General features: G+C 41.6%; 1 protein-coding gene across 1 annotated transcript in view; it reads left to right on the top strand.

Annotated features, from left to right (window-relative positions):
• The first annotated feature begins 2,881 nt into the window (after positions 1-2,881).
• Positions 2,882-22,659, top strand: part of CHSY3 (chondroitin sulfate synthase 3) — a 142,211-nt gene continuing 122,433 nt past the window's right edge. Inside the window, exons 1-2 of the mRNA XM_005486226.4 lie at positions 2,882-3,856; positions 5,438-5,721. Of these exons, the coding sequence (XP_005486283.2) occupies positions 3,142-3,856; positions 5,438-5,721 (999 nt within the window). The 5' untranslated portion in view covers positions 2,882-3,141. The remainder of the gene's footprint in view (positions 3,857-5,437; positions 5,722-22,659) is intronic.

Below are 22,659 nucleotides of genomic sequence, written 5' to 3'. Positions count from 1 at the left end.
AGGTGTATCAATTAATAAATATATGCCTACAAAAATGTTATAGGATGTTTGGCAATTACTACTACTGCTCTGTAAATGATGTCTGTATGCCTCCCTAATGAAACCAAATGCCCAAGGAGAATTTAAAGCTAAGAATTCCTGTAAGTTTGCTCTACAAAGACAATTGATATTTCTTTATCTTTTGCAGGTGGTTGCGCTAGCTCTGATATGACCTATTTTTGTGGGCTGGGCACATAATTTTCCATCACTTAGAGCCAAATGCTCTAATTAGTTTTTAATCTCACACACCTAAAAGGGAGTTATTTGTGGTGATACTTTAAAGAATGAAAGTGAAAAAGTAGTGTTTTGGATTTGAACACTGCCACCCTATTCCAAATTTTTCAGATTTGTCTGACTAGTTATAGAAATAGCTCCAGTCCTTTCAATAATTAACATACAACAGTCTTAAATTTCCCCTTTCTTGCATCAAGTATATCTACTTCTCATCACTTTTTGAGGCCTTTTTTATTGTTGTTGTTGTTTTAAAAATGGCCTTCAGCCATTATTCTTTCTTAACTTTCTAATGGAACACCTAAAGGACAGCCAGTTTTAGTCAGTGCTTTCCACCAATGGCTGCTATGAATACATATGGTGGTTTAGATGCCCTTTATATGATTTTTAAAGGCTTTCTGAACACGGGTGCAGGACTGTTATTGTTAACCACTAGATGCCACCATTGCTCCTATAAAAGTGGTCCAAGTAGATCTGAGTCCATTAAATCTCGCAAACCTTCAACAGATTTCTCTGCAGTGTATCAAAACAGTGGAATAATATTGAACTAAAAATACAAATGCAGGTAGATACACACGTTATAAATTATTTTGACAATACACAACAACTTGCAGTCCATTTTCAACTCAGAAGTGTGTAAAGGGCTTTATAATCACCTCTCATGGGTTTACCTGCTCTTTTTGTGACAAAGAGTGCCAGATCTGAGGAGCTGGTGCAGCTGACACTGACTGTATATGCATAAGCAAGGGAAGTGGCTAAGTGTCATACATTGTACATCTGCAACCCCAGAGCAGTAAGCTGTCTGAAAATTTAGGACACCATTATTATGATGGGGCTGTGAAGGTCTCAAGGAGATTGTACTGCACATGACTCACCATGGCTCAGAAACTCCCAAATGTTTGCAAGGAGCCAGGGGGGAGGGATGGGAGATTGTATTTTAAAATGCAAGGCTCATACAGAAAGCTGAGACTCTCATAACTCTGGTAATTCCCAATTTAAAGCCTTTCTGGAGGACATCCTCTCCACTTAGCTTGTCTGTTAATAGCTTGGGGAAGACAGACTCAGGATCTGCTACCTTGCTGCTCACACAACATCTCGGGTAGTGATCCTTAGTCCAGACACAACACTTGGGCTGTTGTTTTTAGTGGTGACAGCAGGAGTGAATGCGTAGTGCCTTACTGATTGGTGCTACAAACGTGCCAGCCTGTGTGCACATGGGGAGGAAATTAACCATGGTCTGTTTGGAAAGGACACTCAGTTCTGGGGAAGCCATAGAGTATGCTTCCTGAGCCTGATGCTTCCACATCTCAAAACCACAAAAAGCATGCAGCCCGCTCACTGCATGTGGCCAGTCACATGGAAAAACTGCAAATTACTTCAATAAGTGACCTCTTCACAGCTAAAGACTATGCAGAGTAGACTCGCTTTGTTAGGTGGGTAAAGCGGTATCATTTTCCAAAAAGGTTTGACATTTTTCTCTCACTATTTGCATACTTTTACTGACATCACAGAGCACCAGCCTCCATACTCCTCCTCCCACCTTGACATATGTCTAACAATTGAAAATGTCACAAGAAGTGATAGACAAAGTCACAGATGAGCCGCAAAATGGGTGGTTTTCCTGAAAACTTGTAAATATATGTTACTGGATCTGTTGTATTGATGTATTTCAGTGAAAAGATGTATGGATGTGAAGAACAATTTATGCCTTTTGTTGGAGATAGACATCTTGCACAATTAAATAAGGGATGCATACAAATATGGAGGATATGCAGGCAACCTTAAACTTCAGAATTAAAACTGTCCCTGTAGCCACAGTATGCTTAATGTTTAATTGCTGCTGCCAGTCATCCTGGACTGTGAACAGCGCTGTTACCCAGAGGTTACCCGGAGGTCAGGAGGATGAAGAAGCAATGCTCCAGGATCTTGGAGCTCATGAGGACCAAAGCAATATTAACAATACCAATAATACTAACACTACTAAAATAATGATATGCTCAGGCCGTGGGAATCCACGCCACAGTAAAAGGCACTTTTAGCTGGGGAGCTGTTAACTGTCGAGGGCAGAAGGCAGAGGCTAGAGCGGAGGCAGCGGAGAGGGCATCCCTCCTCCCGACACGACACCCCGGACCGGGCGCCTTCCACGATCTGCTCTCCACAATCTCTGGAGGAGACGACCGGGCGGAACGCCCCGTGCCGCCCTCGGATGGTGCCGAGCCGCGGCCGCTGTTGAGACCCCGGCCTCGCCCGCTACCACAGCGGGTCGGGGACGCACCGGGGCACCCAGAGCAAAGCGCGGCTGCCGGGGGGACAGCCCCGCCGCGCCCCACCCTTCCGCACCGCCCGGCGGGCGGCCCCGGCCCTGCCCCCGCCCCGGCCTGCAGGAGGGTCGCCAGCGGGCGGCGGGGCCGGTTCGGGTATCGAGGCCGCGGCGCGGGTGAGCCGCGAGAGGCATCTAAAAAAATCGTTTCCTTCCGGAGCGGCGGCGCCGGCCGGTTCTCCGCCGCTTCTCCGCCGCAGCTGGGGCGCCGGCGGCGCTCTCCGGGGTGAGGCGCTCGGCAGCCACGGAGGAAGGCGGCGGGCGCAGCGCGGGGGCCGGGGCGGAGGAGGCTGAGCGGTGGGAGGGGCAGGGAGGGACCAGCCGCGGCGGGGACAAGGTGCCAGCGGAGCGGAGGCGCCGCCGCTCTTGCTCCGCCGCCCTGCCGCCCGCAGAAGTTTGACTCGGGAGCAGCGCAGCCGCCCGGGGCCGCCGCGGCGGGGCAGGGACCCGCGGCGGGAGACGCCGCGCTTGAGGCCGCCGCGGGACGGGGGTCGCCTCCAGCGGGACGCCGGCGGCGGTAGCGCTGCTCCGGGAGCCGCCCCTCCCGCGACATGGCAGCGCGATCCCGGAGACCCTGGCTGAGCGTGGTGCTGGGGCTGGTGCTGGGTTTCACCGCCGCCTCCTGGCTCATCGCCCCTAGAGTGGCCGAGCTCAGCGAGAAGAAGCGGCGCGGCGCCAGCCTCTGCTCCTACTACGGCCGCGCGGCGGGGCCGGGGGCGGCCCGGGGCGCGGCGGCGGCGGGCGGGCAGCAGGCGCCGCCGGGGGCAGCGGCGGTCCTGGGCGGCACGAGTTTCAGGAGCAGCCCCTGGGAGCTGCCGCCGGCGGCGGCGGAGGGCACGGTCTCCAGCCCCGCTGCCGGCGGGGAAGGGGAGCCGGAGGAGGAGGACGAAGGCGGCGAGAAGCGGAGCGGCCGGCCTGGCGGCAGCCACAACGGGAGCGGGGACTGGGGAGGCGCCCACGGGTGCACCAAGCCCCGCAACTTTCTCTACGTGGGGGTGATGACGGCCCAGAAGTACCTGGGCAGTCGGGCGGTGGCGGCGCAGCGGACGTGGGCGCCCTCGGTGCCGGGCCGCGTGGAGTTCTTCTCCAGCCAGGGCTCTGCCGCGCCCCCCGGGATGCCCCCGCTCCCTGTCGTTGCCCTGCCGGGAGTGGACGACTCTTACCCGCCTCAAAAGAAGTCCTTCATGATGATCAAGTACATGCACGACCACTACCTGGACAAGTACGAGTGGTTCATGCGAGCGGACGACGACGTCTACATAAAAGGTGACCGGGGCGCATCGCGCCGGCGGGAGGCAGGGAGGAAGGGGAGCGGTGTCTGGGAGCCCGTCGGAGTGCCCCCGTGGGTGGGTTCCCGCCTGGGGCGGGGAGAGCATGGAGCGCCTCGACCTGCCGCCGCCCCGCCGGCGTTTGCTTCCAGCCCCAGTGTGCGGGGTACGGGGAGCCGCCCCATCCCCGAGGGAGGCCCGGCGTGCCCGGCCCGGGCCGTCTCTGCAGAGGCCGCGACTCACTGGAGAGCCAGAACTGCGGGTTGGACCGCGCGGGTCTCGGTGAGCGGTCCTTTGCATGGGCGTGTGGTCCCGCTTGTGCCGTCCCCTCCCTCGCTTCCGTGGCGATCCTGCGGACGAGCCTCCGCTGTGGTCCGGCGGAGAGGGTCCGGTCTGACCGGGCGCGGCGGGCTGCGGGCGCTGCAGGACTCACCACCCGACCGCGGCGTGTCTGGCGGTCGCGCCGCGCCCCGGCCCCCGGTGGAGTCGGTGCAGGATTCCTGGGGACACCGCTGCTGTCGCCGGTGCCAGCTCCCCGGCCGCCTCGAGCTCGGGCTGGGCGAGCGCAGCCGCCGCGGGCTCCAGGTGAAGCTGCTGTTCCGTGCGGAGAGCGGCTCCGGGAAGCACCAGCCCTGCTCCCGTGCGAGTTTCACAGCAGCGTTAGGACGTGATGTTCTGCAGCCTTCTTCCTTTTGGTCTGCGCTTGAGGCTAGCATTATTTGTGCCGTGTCCCGCGCTTACGAAAGGGAAGCTGAAGTTGAAAGCATAAGCCCAGGTTGTGAGATTGGTTGCTTACACTGTTGTAAGTGTAAGGTGGTGGCTGTACCGTTCCCTGTTTGTCACTTAATTTTTGAATCGTTTAATAGGCTTCCTGCTCATCAGCTGTCATTCACCTGTCAAATATTTGCAGACTTACACATGTGTATATGTATATACATTCAGTTGCAGGCTAAAGTTGTGTTTTCTTTGAGCTCATTTCGATGGAGTACTGAACCTGTGTTTAACATGGTACCAAATTAAATAAATCCAGAAACTTTTAATTTCAAATAAATATTAAAATTTCCTAAAATAACTAGCTAAGTGATGATAAATATTGTAGTACTGGAACTATTTGAAACTAACAAGAGTTTTATTTTCTTTTCAAGAATTCGTCTGTAATCAAACCTGGTTTTCTTAGTTAATTTAGATTTGCTCTGGTATTTTCTAAAATTAATGTAATAAATCTTACCTGGTATTTCCCATCCACTCCCTTTCCTTCCCAGCCTGGAACTATAGTGTCCAAATTGTCCAACTTTAGGGACTTCTCTACTAGCAAACGCTTTCCATCACTATTGTTTGAACAGAACAAGTTCATTGTCAAAAATTAAATTCTGGCCATATTCCAGCTTGGGGCTGGAAGGAAAATGTCATTGTAATGTTAATTTAAAAAAACCTGTTAACTTGTCCAAGGATGTTTTCTGTGAGGTCTGGGATATTGCTTTGGAAGTCCTTTCCTCTGACTCGGGTTACATTTTTTATAAAACTTTGAAGTACAGGAAAAGAGACAAATAACAGTAAATCTTGTCCTTTTTTTTTTCAGGTGAAAAATTGGAGGAGTTTCTTCGCTCACTGAACAGCAGTAAACCTCTGTATTTGGGGCAGACTGGTCTGGGTAATATTGAAGAACTCGGAAAACTCGGGCTGGAGCCTGGAGAAAATTTCTGCATGGGAGGGCCAGGCATGATCTTCAGCCGGGAAGTTCTCCGGAGGATGGTGCCACATATAGGTGAATGCCTTCGAGAAATGTACACCACTCATGAGGATGTGGAAGTGGGCAGGTGTGTCCGGAGGTTTGGAGGAACTCAGTGCGTTTGGTCCTATGAGGTAAGTGACAGTATAAATTAGCAGTGTGCTGTTTGTTTACAGAGTTTTTCATCTTGCAAGGTAAGTAGCCATATCTGCAATCTCTTTCCACCGTAATTATCTTCCAGTGCTTGCATCAGGATGTGAACTAGAGACTGTAAGGAAAAAAGAGAGGAAAACATTCACAGCATATTGCTGTAATCATATTTATTTCTACTTGTGTCCTACAGTTTTCATTGGTGACCATTTACTGCAGCCATGCTGTAAGCGTTGCTATGCTGTAAGTTGCTAGAGCATTACCTAGAGGGCTTCGAAACAATCCTTGACAGGAAGCTGTTGCATTTGGTATATATACTGTTCATGACAGATTGTTTTAAGCAGATCTTTTCAAGTTTAGGTAAGCATGAAGCATATCAGTTTGCTCTGCATCTCAGTCTCTTAAAATTTTTACATTGTAGCATTTGAAGAATGGTCTGTATTTTCTTAATTACCCAGATATATCTTACTCAAGTTTGTTATTTACAAAAGGAGAAATAGGTGTTGTTTGGCTGGCTTGTCTATTTTTTTGTACTTTTTATTTACAAGACTATCTTCATAGATAAAAATAGGCTGAGCATACTGCTACAAGGAAGGGTAAAAGGTGAAACCTAATATGATAAATATTATTTCACTTATTTTGACCAGTTATTTAATATTAATATGTGCTTGCTCTTGTGGCACTCCCTCCATTAATCAGGAAAAATCCATTTAAATGGGCCACAGAAAGAGGCTATGTGATATTTAGTGTCAAAAAGTCAGAAAAAAAAATTTTGTGTAACAGCATTTTTCTGAATGGCCCAGGAAAAGGTGACCATTTAAAAATGTTTTTGGTAGGTTTCAGTGTATGTAAACACAAAGGTGAACAAAAGAAAATGCGACAGGCTTGGTACTAATTAGGTAGAAATCTTAGAGGGGCAAATCGACTTTAGAATAGAAAGATGCCTTTCGAGCCTACTTCATTATGTGTTGTAAATGCTGCTGTGAAATAATATACCTGTGGCTCTGGCAGAGAAGGAAGGCATTTATGATGTTGATGGAAATCCATGTAGAACTATATAGGACCAGTAGTTCCTGATCTGACATCCAAATTGCGTGGTACAGCTTCAGCCTAATCGTACACTCTGATGTGTTTGGGCTGTGTCTGTACAAAGCTATTTTCCAGCCGTTATGGGCATGTGATGCTTGCTGATCTGTATCAGGTGGCAGCATTAAGATTCTGCCTTGACAGTTGTATCATGGAAGGGGTTTTGGTTTTGTTTTTATGGCTTGACTTGGAGAGAAATCTGTGGAAGAAAGCTGATAATATTGTCACCATGGTTATAATGTATTTTGATGTTGAATGTCAGGAAATGTTGGCTCCAAGCACTGATCTTAAGGGGGATGGAACAAAAAAAATACAGTTTTGGAGACTGGTTTATATGGCTGCCCAGAAGCTCAGTTTTTCATGGTAGGATTGAGACCTGAAAACAAACTTTTTGAAAAAAACTCATGCTTGTATGAGATCTGGAATAGTGACACCAGTCTTTGTTGTCAGTTGCTCTTGAAGGACCTAGGACTATGTAATAGAGAATAAAAGAAAAAATGTGTTGGGCATTGCCATAGTCCCCACTACTTTCTGACCAGTATTTCTGGCTGATTCTGAAGAATCTTTGTTGCCAGTGCAGAAGCTGCTTGAGAAAATGCGGATGATTAAGACAAAGCTGCTTAGGATGTTATCCCAGCATTAAACCTATTTAGATGGGAAGGAGTGAAATGAGATGTCTGGAAAGAGAAGCTGCATTTGTGCTTTGGCATAGTTGGTGCTGTACAACAGTATGATACTCCACCCGAGCAGATCTGTGTGTTGCAGATTGCTAGATTATTTGGTGAAAAGAGTAATATTTTTCCCTGGGGCACTGAAACTGTTTCTGTGTGCTTTTTCAATCCTGTGTTAGATCAGAAACGCTCTCTATGTGCTAGAAGGGGAATATTCCTTCAAATACATGTGCACAAAATCTAAGACTGGGACCAGGACTTCCTGTATAGCCAGTTGCACTTTTGCCCTCTTGTTCTATGTAAGTAATAAACTGAGTCCTGTTGAGCTGCAAGATTATTATGAACTTAGTTGATTTTAGTAAGATAAACAATTTGTATTTTGTATGTATTTGTGAAGACCAATGTAACCTGGAAACAGTTACATTAAAATTCATGCAAGCTTTTTAGCTCCGGAAGAGTTGAATCACTGTTGCCTCTAGATTTTTTCTAGATTTCTTTTATAAGAACTGGATCGGAAAGTCAAAGAGTTGCTGAGAAAACCTGAAATGCTTGATCTTTTCTGTGTAGTTAGCTGGTGTGGTTGATTGGCTGCCTGTCAGAGTTTGTTCTGCTGCCACTTAGGGCCAGCCAGAAGCATATGGTAGCTTATATGCATAATATGCTTGCTGACAAGAAGAGGGTAACAACTTTGTCTTTGTTTTTTTTTTTTTTTTGGTTTTTTTGGTGGTTTTTTAAATTTTGTTTTTTTTAATTTTACTTTTTGTTGCAAGAATGAGTAAGATAAGAAGATATTTGTGGGCCTGCAGTGAGCCATTCTTATGTTTTCAGCTTTCTAGAGTTAAATTCTAGTTCTGCCAGATTTGAAGCCATGTCTAAAGATTGGGACTCCCACGTACCAAGTGACTCACAAGTGAGGCGATGAGCCTCTCTCTGTGTCTGCTGATGGGGCTCCTACACTCCAAATAAAGAGTTAGTCATTAGATTGCTGAGAGAGGGAATCTAATGACAGTGTTTTTAGGGTCCTTGTGAAAAATGGACGACAGAAAGAGGAGGACACTCAAGTTAGTGTCTGGTTTTGGTTGCTGCCCTGTTCTGCTGGACTTGGCCAGCCCTGTGGTGGGCTGGAACAGGGGAGAATCCACTTTGCTGAGCATGAGCATCAGGAGAAAAAGAGGTGGTCCTAGACAGGAATAAAGGACTAGCAAAGTGTTGAACTGCTATCTTGACAGCAGCTTAGATTCAAATTTTTTGAAAGCAACAGCTGAACTGTAGCCTAAATCTAGTCCATTTCCTTGCTTCATGAGAAGATATCTGCTAGAAGTGTATTTTGGATGGATCATTGTCTTTCTACAGAAGATCCACTCTTGTTCTGGTATGTAAAACATACCAGAATAAAAACATATTTTTTCAATTATGTTTTAATTTACCCTTAGTTTTGATGATGCTGTAATGATTGAGGTGCAATAAACCCGACAAATTTGTCCGAAGTATCTCTGTAAAAAGTCTGTTCATTTTTGTAAGGTCATAGCATCTTCTGCTTTCCCAAATCAGGCCTTTTGATTTGTTTTCAGAATCTATATTTCAAGCTATCATTCACTTCCACTAATTTCAAAGCTTTCAAATGTTTTTATTTTAAAGGAATGAAGAATTTAGCTTGATTTTAGTGAGTCATATGTTTTCGATTATTTTAAAACAAAAATATAGCTAAAAAACTAAGATGCTGTATACTTCCTTGTTTTGGGATTTGAGTATAGAGGATGATTTGAAATAAAGGCTGAATTGCTTTATCTCTCTTCCCTTCCCCCGGCTTCCCCCCCATCCCCCCACCTTTAAAAATATATTTTGGGTTTCTAGAAGACCATTTTATAATTTATAACCTGAGATTTGAACAGATCAAATAGTGTAGTTCCATAAAATGACTAAAAGAAATGCTGTGTATGAAATAAGTGGCTATAACAATTGAAGAAGACTTTGTTAGGGTGTAAATACTGTCAGACAATGTGTTTTTAGAAAATAAAAAATGTCAAATGCGGCATAAAAATTGTCTAAAGACAATTCATTGATGTACTTGTAACATATATTCAAATGCTTGCAAATCTTTTCTTTTTGTAGCCTTTTCTCCCTTTCTATGGATGAAAGTGATGCAGTATCTTAAGGTAGAAGAGACTCATAAGGATTATCTTGCGATGTTCACTTTAGAGTTAAAAACTACATTCCTCCAAAGCATCCCATACAATAGTGTTCCTTTGGTATTGTGTAGGTTGATGTTGAAAGAAAATATGGTACTTTGTACATACAAGTAGTCCACATAAATGATATATCTGTTTTTCCCATTGGTTTTTTCTCCATCATTTCCAAAGTTCAAGGACAGCCATAGAATACAGTCTCATTACTGCAACATTCCTTTACTAAAAAAGCTCTCTATTATCCTATTTGTTGTTGATTCCCAGTAGTTACAGTAAATATTGCAGTAAATGTCATGGGAAAATGCCTCTTTGGATCAAGCTGTGCACTCAGAAACTTTTCCTTTACAGTGCATTGGTATATTGACTGTCTGTGGTAGTACTAGAACTTTGTAAACCAGTTTATGTCTCTTCTTCTAAAAATACTTTATATTTTCTGTTTTAGACTAAGACTTCCTTCCTGTTGTATTTTAATCTTTCATTTGAGGCTTTATCTCTCTGTTTGGTGAAGATCTGTACTAAGCTTTGAGTTCAACCCTGCACCAAACAGAAGCATTAGAGGTGTGGGTGCCTTTGATGATAGGATGGCATTTTGCTCGTATGGGGTACTGAAATGATCAGTCTTGAAGCAGCAGTGCTCCACCCCCAGTTAAGTTGTTGAATTCAGACAGTGACATGAGGTAGTTATATAATTGCAGCCAATACTTTAAGAAAACATCAGTGATCCTAGGATAAAAATGCGTAGAAGAGTGAACCCCTGCAGTAGGGGTCTCTAAGTGTATATGAAGAGAAATCAGATGATCCCAGAGGCCCTAGAACTTCTTGCATAAATGGACATTTTCTGGTACAGGATTGCTTGTGTGCTGCCTTAACTCTTTGCTACCAACATCTACCTGATTAGTGATGTTAACTGTACATATCAAATTTCTTTACTTTATGTGATTCTCACCCATTTAGAAAAATCATACTATTGTAGTATAGTGTTTCTGTGTGCCCATGATACAAATAATTGTAAATCCTTAAATGCATATCCTGTTGCTTTAACCATGGTGCCAAGTTGGGTCATTACTCTTGCCCTGTGTGCCTCTGCCTGGTCCTCACTTCAGCTGCCAGCCCTGACTGTGCTGTGCAGATTTCTTGCCTTTTTTTTTTTTTTTTTCCTATGGCTTTCTACATAACCTTCTGTCATTCATTTGCTCTTTTATGTGGGGAATTTGTGGAGTGCCTGAGGGCCCTGCCTCTCTTGTCTTCATAAATCCTGGGGATTCCTTGTCTTCTAAGCTCTTCTTGATCCTGTCATGATCAGCTTGGCTGGGAAGTTGAGGGAAGTCATGGTGAGAAAGCAGAGTCACTCCTGATACTTGCATGTTTCTGAGTCATAGGTGTTTCCTCATGTGGCTCAGCACAACAGCAAGAGCTGGAGATACCTTTTCTGGTATCCTTGTTGTGATGGATAGCATTCCCATAGCTACCACGGAGATGTGCAGAAGAAGACACAAACCTATGGCTGTAGTCCATAGGTATGAGGGCATCTGATACATGGAGCCAAGTTAGGAGGGCCATTTCTCACCTGGTTGAGTGCTAAGGTCTCTTACATTCCTGTCTCGTTTTCAGGTTTAGTGTCCTGCGTTTTCTGCCCTGCCCCAAGGGGAAATATTACTTGTGCCATTTTGGAGTTTTACAGCTGTGTAATTGTGACTTGGTGCTGAGTTACCAAGTTGCTGAAAGACTCTGGGGCATATTTTCATGTCCCTGGTATGAAAAATGCATGGCTATGCCTTCCTTCTAATGTATTTTTATCTAACAGCAGCCCTTTGTTTGGAGGACTGAATGGCTAGCTAACCGTTTTTGAGTCAGTTGCAAATGTTTGAATATTCTTAAAGCAAGTATTTAAAAGTTTTTCCTCTAAGAGTAAGTTCTTCTTTGACTTACTAAAGGATCCCACAGACAAGAAGAAAAAAGTTTCTAAACTATTAGAAATGTGTATTTAGTTCTGCATGTGGGTATCCTGACCCATGTCTCAGTGTCTCTGAATGTTTAAAGCTGACCATATTGGATTTTTTCCCTCAAGTTTGCTTTAATTTTTTGGAAGTATTTTCTCAAGACTTTTGTGATATTGTATATATGTAGGTGGTACTTCCACAGATGTCTACTGCAGAAGTCTAGGTGTTCAAGTGTTTAAAAGAGTGTTTGTCATGAGCTGATGCAATCTTGGCACAACTGTGGTAGACATATCTCATTTAAACTCATCAGATCATCAGTCTTTACAGTGCTCTGTTATTGTACAAAAAATAAGCTTGATTTTTATAATGAGAATACAGATGAATAACTGCATTAGTGCTAACTTTAAGTGAATTTATGAAGCAAAGCAAGATGAAACACTTACGTTTACTTTTATTTTGTGAAAGCTTTCTACTTTATCTTAAAATCAAGTAAACCTAATCACACAGGAAGCATTTGTTTCTATAGATATTTCCAGAATTACCTACGCTTTCAAAGTTTTTCCTACAAGTTCTAAAATAGCTGTATTTTACATGTACAGATCTGATTGTGGTAATGGGTCATGCTTTGGCTAATAGTTTTGTTAAACTGTCCTATAGACTTTCTGAAGATTAATGTTAGTTGAAATGGAATAGTAAAGAGTTACTGAAAGTGTGTTTAGTTTTCTCAGACACAGACAGTCCGCAAGTTGTTTCCTCCTGCTCCCTCCCAACCCCCAGTGTAGATGGGTTTTGTTACTTGTTCTGGACTATTCCTTGTGTCTCTTCTCAACCCAACTCAGAAAAATCTCACAGAGATAACTTTTTCCTGACTTTGACTTTCCAGCTTCACATCTTTTGAGATCAAAAGACATATTTCTACTTAAATAGAAAATGCTCACAAAAGAGAGAGGCTGGAAGTTGTAAACAGAGGTAGTTACAAAAATTATTTGAAATAAAAACTTATTAAATGTACTCTTGAAACCTAGTGGAATATTACAGTAGGATATGTTTTTTTTTAGAAGAATAAGCTTCCTAGCTACTCTTCCAGTTTGTATTTTTCTTGGGAGTTTTCTTCAGGTAGACAACTAGGCATAAAATGTAGCTGGATCATTTGAAGTCTTCTTGCTTTATTTTATGGATCTCATTACAAAAGTGCTTGCCAGCTCTTTTCAGTTCTTATGTGAGAAGGCATATATTAACTCATCATCAGCATATGCTGCTGTACCATATTCTCTGCAATATGTTTTTATTTAGTTACTTCATTGCATGGAATGACACAAAATACTTGAAGTACCTCTTGTATTAAAATTGTAGCAAGAATTGCCAGCTTTGAGGAGTTTATTCCATCAGACCAGTGCTGGGTACTGATTTAAGCTCAAGATGAGTGCCAGGTTGGTCACTTTTTAGTACATATTTGTAGCTGGGGAGCAAATAAATGTGTAGTTCCACCCTTGCTGCAATATTTTTAGCTTCTGGGTATTACTCTAAGCAAAGATTTTTGGCATGCCCGTAAGAAATCTTTTAAAGCACTCATATACTTTCGAAAATAAAGAACATCTTGAACTAGAGGTATAATTTTAGGAAATTCTGGAGGAGGATTAGCAGCCTGGTAGCTGATACAGGCTTCTTGGATGCTGTTTTATGTATGATTTAGTCTTAAAATGAATCTAGGAAAGGAGTTAGCTTTTTTCTTTTTGAAATGTAATGGTGTTGAGTTACATTTCCATTATCTTTTATGTAGTACTCTTGAGATACACCTTCAACACATTGTTGAAGTTTTACCTTTAGTAAGATGAACATTTAAAAATATTTTAAAAGAGGCTTAAAATAAGTCTTCTGTAGTATGTTGGTTTAACCACAGAGTTGAATACTGAAAGCTGAAACCTGAAGTTCTGACTGGACAGGTTGTCTGTTTGGCTTTAATTTTTGGTTTGTGCTATTTTATTTAGAAACTTGAAGCTGTTCATTTTAATAATTTTAAATGGTTGGTATTAAAATAATTTTAATAGGATGGTAGGCTTCTTGTTTGGTTGGTTTGGGGTTTTTCTTGTGTGTATGTGCTTGTTACTTTGAAGGCCTTTATGTTTTCAGGAGTGCTTTCAAGTGCACTGCCATGCTTTTAAAACACTTGAGTCCCTAAACTGTTTTGCTTTTGGTTTTTTTTTAATTTTTATTCTTTAATTATTATTATTTTTTACAAACATTTCAGGGACAAGTTAACATCTGAAGGACAAAAATCTGATCACCAGGGACACTGCTTCTTTTGACTCTGCATTTGCTGTTATAAGTACTTGTTCATGGGGTCCTTTCTGAGTGCAGCATCTGTGAATGAGCTCCTCATGGTGTACAAACAAATGCATTGAAGAAATGCAGCATTTCTTTAGCAGTGGAAATACATGTGGGCTTTGCTGCTACATGAGGCATACACTGTAACTCTGCACTCACAGAAATATGCATGTGTACATACGCCTGTTTAAAGCTTGTGCCTAGGTGATAACCAAGCTCCTGAGAGCACCGAAGTCCTTTGAAGAATAAGCTGTGCTTCCAAGTAGTTACTGCAGGCTCTCTACTGTAAAGCTAAAGAATTTAGCTTTCAGTTTGTTTTAAATTTATCTTTCTGGTTAGATCTGTGTCCTTCTGTTCTGTATGTATTTGCCTTCAATTTAACATAGCTGTTTTCAGCCTTCCTTGAAAGCTTTTTCTTTACTGCTGCAGACCGTAGTACACCTATTATCATAATGACTTTTCATCATTAAAAGGCCCATCTTATGGACCAGCTCTTATCCTACCAGAATTGCACAAGTTCCTATTGTTGATAATGACAAAACACAATGACTTTTTATGCCATTTTTTATCAGTTTGGAGAAAAATTTTCTGAAGTGCAGTTGAGTTCTAGAAGTCAGGGAATTTAGCTGCAAAAAACGTAGGTGATGACTAAGCTTTTAGGAAAGTGCCTAACTCATCAAATGAAGCAGTTTTGTTATGTGCTTTTGATACATTTGTTGCTTGTAAATAATAATATCTTGGGTATTAATCTGGCCTGCAAGGTGGAATGAAAGCAGAGACTAGTATTCTGCATCCTTTTCTTCTGTGCTGTATTTCTGTGATTTATTTTTTCTTCATTTGGTAGGGGGAAAAACTGCACCTAACTGAGCATAGTTGACTACCATAGAAAATATGGTCAAACAGTACAAAATAATTTTTGAAAATGTAGTATTGAAGGGTCTAATAGGGACATGTACATGTATATGCTTTTCTTTTGTGGAATTTAATAGTTTAGGCTTGCTTAGAATAATGGAGTGTGTCTGTTACGTCCTTGCAAATAAAGATTGTTGTTTTTACTTTCAAGAAAGAATTCTTTACCAAACCTATGCCCTGGGCATTGCTCCATCCTTGCCATAGGAAGCTGGTGCTCATGTCCCCTCTTCCAAGTCTTTTACCCTTAGTTTTTAGTCTATTAATAAAGTCCAAGAATAAACACCTTTCTGTTCTTAAATTCCTAGCCATGCTGTGGTGCTGACATAAATGCTTGAAGGTGGCAAGTCTATCACAGGAATGAGATATAAAAGACATACAGTCTTTGGGGGCAGAGAGCCTTGAGTGAGCTAAGATTCTTTTTGCAGTATGATTAACAACTTGCCTAACTCATGACTGGAAAAATGTTTTGAACAGCAGCGGCTTTATTACTTTAGTTGTACTTCTAGAAAAACTGTCTGCTCATGTCTTGGATGGGTGAACTGCTTGGATGGCTGGGCCCAGACCATTGTGGTGAATGAAGGTAAATCCATTTGGTGGCTGCTAGCTCTGCTTGCCTGGGCCTGATTTTGATGCCAGTCCTATTTAACATCTTTATTGATGGTCTGGACATGGGGATTGAGGGCACCCTCAGTAAATTTGTAGGCAGTGCATTTCCTAGGCGAGAGTGTTGATCCTTTTGTGGGTAGGAAGGCTCTACAGAGACCTGGGCAGACTCAGTCAGTGGGTCAAGGACCACTCCCCGAGGCTCAATAAGGCAAAGTGCTGCCCTTTAGTCTCAGCAAACCCCTGCTGCGCTGCAGGCTGGGGGAGAATTGGCTTAAGAGCTGCTGGGCAAACCTGGGGGTGCTTGTTGAGAGCCAGCTCAGTGTGAGCCACTGTGTGCCCAGGTGGCCAAGAAGGCAGCGGCATCTTGGCCTGAACCAGGGCAGTGTGGCCAGCAGGACAATGGACATGATCATCCTTCTGTACTTGGTGTGGCTGAGGCTGCACCTCGAGTCCAGTTTTGGCCCCTCTGACACCTCCAGGACATTGAGGTGCTGGAGCTTGTCCAGTTAAAGTCAACAAGGCTCATGGAGGGACTGTCAAACGTCTTATGAGGAATGGCTGAGGTAGGTGGGTTTGTTTAGTCACGAGAAGAGCAGGCTTAGGGGGGACTGTGTCATTCTCTGCAACTCTCTGAAAGGAGGCTGTAAGTGAGGTGGGAGTTGGTCACTTGTACTGTCCCTGCAGTGAGAGGACCAGAGGAAATGGCCTTCAGCTGAGACAGGAGAATCAGATTAGGTATTAGGTATTAGTTATCACTCCTAGGGTATTCAGGCATTGAAACAGATTGTCCTGAGAAGTGGTGCAGGTGCTGTCCCTGGAGGTGTTTAAGAGGCATCTGGACCTGATGCTGAGTGATGTGGTTTATGGGTTACAGTGGTAGTGCTGGATGGATGGTTGGACTTGATCTTGAAGGTCTCCTCCAGCCTCGAAAATTCTATGATTGTGTGAATGCTTAAAGCAGGAGAGGGAAATAGTGGAAGGAGGTAAGTTAGAGTAACAGACTGACTTGCCTTTGAGTTTGGCAAGTTAGAAAACAGCTATTACTAATCAGCTGCTTGTGGCTGTGTTTCATCCACACAAGTAGGATTTTTTTCATGAGTTTTTGCCTCATGAAATAGGCAAATAGGACGTGATGTTGAAGTTCTCTCTGTGTCTGTAGATGTGTGTTCATACATATGTGTGTGGAGAAGAATTTAATTATATTTTTAAGTATAACGCAGCTAAGGTAAGTTGTAGTTAAGTTGGCATTTGCCTTTTTACTCCACTTTGGGAAGCGAATAATGATACAAAGACCATTAAATACTTGTCAATTTGTTACTAACTTTTTTCTGGAGACTGTTTGTTACTATAGCAATTGTTGCACCTAGAACTGGCTGGTAATGCAGGCCCCTCATCCACACGTCAGAACCCAGCATTAGAATGTTGTTTTGTTTCTGTTAAATATGCCAGTGATTTTCTATAGTATTCAGTATAGTATTCACTCACTGTCTGTGTATTCCTAGTGTACTGAGGAATAATACACTGTCTGTGTATTTTTCCTACTTAATCATTCACCTTGATCACAATGGGATTTCCATTAGATATGTATAGTGTTGATAAAATGCTGATAAAATTTCCGGAGTTCAGAAGGCAAAAAATCTAACTGAGGACCTCAGAACAATCAGGTCAAAATATGTTCCTGAGTGTAGGAGCAGTCAAATTTTTTGTATTTCCCAATGCTGGTGGTACCTTCTTTCTTATACAAAAATATGCTTCAGAGGTAGCATTCCTGTGCAAGGCAAATGTAAGTCCAGAACTTCCTGCTCATGTCAATTTAAAAGAACTTTGCTGTTGCTTATTGGAATGTTTGGTTTAGTACTAAACTCATAACTTTAGTAAAAAAACTTTGTTGTTAAATTTTCATTGCTCAACATGGTTTGGGGACATAATGCTTTCCTTGGAAATGGCTTCCAAAAAGATTTTTTTGAGGGTACTATCATAAATCTGTGATGTGGCCAACAAAAACAAACGAGCTGATGTTTTTACTAGTTTTAATAGCCATGTTACCTTCAGTGTAGGTACACTCTGTATTCTTTCTAACTTGAAATAAAGAAAAAAAATGATGCCCTGAGTTGGGGGGGAGGAAGGGATTTGTTCTTTCCTTGTTAAGTTTTATTTAGTTATTTCTGTTTGACTTTAATTATATTAGTCAGTTTGATCTAACCTTCTCTGTAGAGTAGACACTAGCCTATACAAATGAAGTAACTTTCTGCCCTTGTCATATCCATAATGACCATGTAGATAGGTAACAAAAATAGTTGCTGGGTTAAGTATTTCAGTTATATGGAAAATAAGCTGTAGTGAGCAGTATAAAATGGAATTGTAAAGAGTTACTGTGTTTTTATAAACAGTTCAAAGAATTTTTTCATGCTTTATGGTATAATTATTACTTTTTGTGCATTGGGGAAAAATGCATAATAATGAGAGATGTTAAACAGAGTTTTTGGCATCCGTTAATCAATACAGAAAATAAACAGGCAATGCTCTTGTATTTAAAAAATTGAAATTTCCATTCATTCACAGACTCTGAGGAGGTGTACCTTCTGTACATCCCACCATTAGTTTATTATAAACACATTTGGCTCTGTCTAAAATAATAGGATTTTCCATTTTATTTGTCCTGTTCCACTAGAATATTGTTGTATAAATGCAGTTTCCTCAATAAGTAGCACTTTAAACTTATTTGAGGCAAATATGCAGCCTTTTTTCTTCTGTGAGCTGTTATTACTTTAGAAAGCTCCTGTTCTTTCCCCTTGTATCTATATTGATAAGGTACAATTGGGCTTTTATTTGGTGAGGTATAAGGATTCATGATCCTCTTGTTCCTTTAATCAACCGTCATTTAATTTGCCTCAGTCTCTCTTTTTATTTATTTATTTCTTAAATGTATGATCAGGATTATGTATGTGTGGGAACTTGTGTGTAACTTCTACTGTGGTGCTCAATGTTCAGCCTTGCTACTGTGACTCTGGATTCTGTTTATCATTTTTAAGGCTTTATCACTCTGTAAATTCATCACCAATTTTCAGTTGGTAACTACTGCCAGGTCAGTGTCATATTTGGCTGTTTTCACCTACTGAACTTCTGACTGGCAGAACATCCTAGTTGTGCTAAAATTTGCTAGTATAGTAGTTGCATTGTTTAATCCTGTTGCTATTGGAAAACTGTGCCATCCTAAACATTATGTTGCAATATCAGCCAAAAAATGGCTTTTTTTTGTGTGAAGGGAATGTTCCTGGCTCCCACTGCAGCCTCCACAGCAAAGGCAGATGCTATGATAGGATGAGAGGAAGTGTATATTATTGTGTGTGCATTTTCCACATGTCCCATGTGGAAAATGCAGCTGTTGTGTCCAGTAGGCTTGTACCCTCCTGGCAAGCAAATGGTTAGTGAATAAGAAGGGTTTCATTTCACAAAGACCTAAGTCACTTTATAGTACTTATTGAGGGCTTTGATTCCATCTAAAGGAAGCAATTCAGTGTATCTTAAAAGGAAGTTTGGTTTTTCAACTTTATGCTCTATCATTTGACATTTTCTTTTCTGCTGTTCACGTTCGTTAAATGACTCCAAATAAACATGGAGATGATCAGAAACCCCCAAAGGTATATCTTTGAACATTGGAATTGTTTTTCAAATCTGTTATGTGAATCTAAAGCTGAACATCTACGGTAGACAAACATAAGTGCTTTCCCATTTTGCTCTGCACCCTTCATAGCAAGGACAAGTAATGAACAAATACTGGAGTCTGCTGGCAGAGCTGATGCTTCTGGTTAAAGCATATTGACTGTGTAATACAGATCCTTTTGTGCTACAAATTCATGCACAATTTAGAAAAAAAAATCCGCTGTGTACTTGTTCCTCAATGTTTTAATTTATGAAGAATTGAAGTGGAAGATTCCAATTAATTGTTTTAAGGATATAAAGGTTGAAGAAGTGTGTATGTATACGTGTGCACACATACATATGTGTGTATGTAGATATGTATATATATGTGACAAACACTAGAAGAGTGTGCCGTTACTTTTCAATGTGACAGCTTGAGGCAATTTCCTTGAAATATCTAAAATAATATACAAGATTTTAAAAGAGGTTTTTGGTTAGGTTGGCACTCATGTTCTTGTGAAAACAAGACTTGCATAAATGCAGGGATTTTTTCCAGTCCTGATGCTTCTTCAGAGCTTTTAAACTTCAGTATTAAGTAGTAAATATATGTGTGTTAAATCTTATGTGTGCCTATATTCCTCAGGCAGTTTAGTTCATGTCTGTGTGTTCAGGTTGGCACCAGTCCTGCAACTGATACCAAACAAATGGCTCAGTCATTGCAGTTTAGAAGCAGTCTGCTCCTGCCAGCTCTGGCAGCTTTCTTGGAAGAGAGATGTCAACTTGTGCAGAACTTAGCTTTTCCTAAATGAATAAATCAATGCAAGTTGTAGACCTAAAACTGCCTTTGGAGTCTGCTTGCAGTGATCTTTGTTACATGCTGATATATCGTTTAGTACGAAAAGATATGTTGTGTGCCTTTATGGCATTTAAAGGATGAGAAGAGTCATAAAAATCTTGAGGAACCTCTAGGGCCCTTAGTATGTGCCGGTGTTAAAGCTACTGCCCATGGAGGGGTTCTGAGCTGAGGTGAAATGAGTCCACCTTCTCTCTTTGCTCTGATAAAAATCACTGTTTTTTTATGTCCTTCACTTACAGCTGTAGCTGGGAACCTGTGGCTTCTAGGAGAGATGCAGCCCTTGGATTTGTCATAGTCTGCTGCAGCTTTTTGGTGTTCTGCTTTTGGGTAACACAAAACCATGTGGGAGCAGGAAACTCACCAAAGTGTTTGGTTTAAGAGGAGTCATTTCTCCCCTAAGGAAAGTTTGTCTCCTTTCCTACCTTGCTGCACTTGCTCTTTGTATACATCACTTTAGCCTACTTTGTGGGAAGTCTCTTCAATTTAAAGTTCAATTAAATGTATGTCGTATACTGAATATAGTGACTTATTTTCTGCCATAAAATTGCCTTCTTGCTCAGAGCTTACATTCCCTTCATCCTCTGTCTCTTTCTGCAGCTTTGCCCTTTGTATTCTGTTGCCACTTGTTCTCATTTGCAATAAAATTTTGCTCCGACTATTGCCTCTGCTTTTCAAGTGATGTGAAAGCCTATAAAACCATACAAAATTGCTCCATGTTACTGTGGAAATGAAACTATTTCAATAAAAGCTGTGATCTGTCTATGAAAAGAAAAAAAAATCTTGCTAATGAAATAGATGTGCAAGGCAAATGTATTAAATGAATGATGTGTGCTGTTAATGTTTCCTTCAGTGGTTTGGACACACATAGAAAAGAGAGATGTCATTTTCAGTGCATGAAACATTAATCACTTTCAAAGGTTATTAAGGAAGAAGCATGATTTTTTTCTATATTTTTTGTGCTTTTTTTCCCCCACCAAGGTCCCAAAAAAGTAGCTTTTAAGTAAGTTGCTTGCTTCAATCAAGAAATATGTCCACAGACACTTCTCAGCTATATTCTCTTCCTCAGATCTTCAGATTTTTTAATTATTACATGTATTTTCTTGAGACTACTACCTCTTCTTCATAGTCTTGTTTCTAGAGAAAGTCTTACAATTTTTAATAGGTTTTTTAGCTTTGTAGGGAGACAACAACTGGAAGGGAATTCTCTGAGGTTGGATGGAGTATAAGTTGCTGCTGTGTCAACCTGTAGTGCGCTCTATCCTGAAATGAAAGGATGTGAGACACCAGGTTGTTTTTCCTCATAGTGATGATGGCATTGAAGATGGTGCTCTACCTTCTTCCTTCTGTGTTACCCCATAGTGCTGAGCACCTAATGCTGTTGCTTGAAGTGTTGCTTTGACACCAGAACAGATTTTAAGATAAATTCAGTTTTCTTGGGGCTTCCTGTACACCTCTGTGTCTTGAGTATTTATTATTTTTTTATTATTATTTATCTTCAGTACCTTTTTCAGTAGCTAAAGGTCATATAAACTGCTGTGGAATTAATAAGACAACATTTTTTATATATACCCTCTTTGTTCACTCCTAAACCATAGTTCTTCAGCTCTTAAATATAAATGACATGTAGTATTCTTGGTTACAAATTTTCAAAACCTGAACAATGTAATTTTCATGGGACACATCTTCAAGGTTTTCCATAATAAGAGGCAGTAATAGCTTTTAGAAAGCATTTTTAATGTTTAATAATTTCATACACGTTAATACCATAATGTTCTCCAGATGGTGAAATCACAAAGCAATAAAAATGCTTTCACCCTGGTAATGTGTGTGTCTTCCTGAATGCCTGCAGCCATGTTCTCTGTTCTAAATCTTTCAGATGTAATCAGTTAAATGTGGTTAGTTTTCAAAATCAGTTGGATGGGAGACTTATGGAAGACATTAGGTAATTGAAAGAAATTATCTTGGCAGTACCTGGTGCATTTCTCACTTTCCTTAATCCACACTTGGGGAATGCCTGCAGACCAGAGTGAAGAATGGAGCTATTGGGGTGTGCTTGCTGAAATACTTCCTCTAGAAGAGATTCCAGTAGTGGTTCTGGCAACTAGTGAGCCAAAGAAATTCCATATTAATCTGCTTGACAATCTTCATCTAACTTTTTTTGTTTTATGGTCAGCCTACATAAATCTCTTTGAAAATCATTACAGTATTGCCACACATTATTAACCAGCTCAACAATGTTAATTCTTTTAGCTGGACTGATTACTTGCCCTGTTTGAGAGCTGAACTGTTTGGACTTCTGCACAAGTGATTAGAAAATATTCCAGTGTTCAAATGGTTTATAATCTTCATCAAGGTGACTTTTTTACAATGTGTGTGCATCGTAAGTAATTGGCAGTATGCAAAGCCAAATTGGTTGTTTGGATTGTGAACAGCTAGTGCATACTGTTGGTTTGGCTGCATCACATGCATGGCTTGGACATCTGCACAATCATCACTGAAGATGGAAGGCAAGATTGAGAGATGTTTTTATTGGGCAAAATGAGGATACCTGAACAGATCCTCAGCTGAAAAGTTTTCTATGAGTTTTGAAGAGAGAAAAAAGAGAACAACGTGCAACAGTCTCACCATTGTGCCCTGTGCAAGGGGGGATGGATGTGAAAAATGAGAGAGTGAAAGATGAAAGTGGAGAGAAGGGAAA

The sequence above is a fragment of the Zonotrichia albicollis genome, chromosome Z (assembly GCF_047830755.1).
Source record: "Zonotrichia albicollis isolate bZonAlb1 chromosome Z, bZonAlb1.hap1, whole genome shotgun sequence".
Lineage (NCBI taxonomy): Eukaryota > Metazoa > Chordata > Aves > Passeriformes > Passerellidae > Zonotrichia > Zonotrichia albicollis.
Note: the sequence above shows the minus strand (reverse complement) of the source record. Positions and strands in the feature narration are given on the sequence as shown.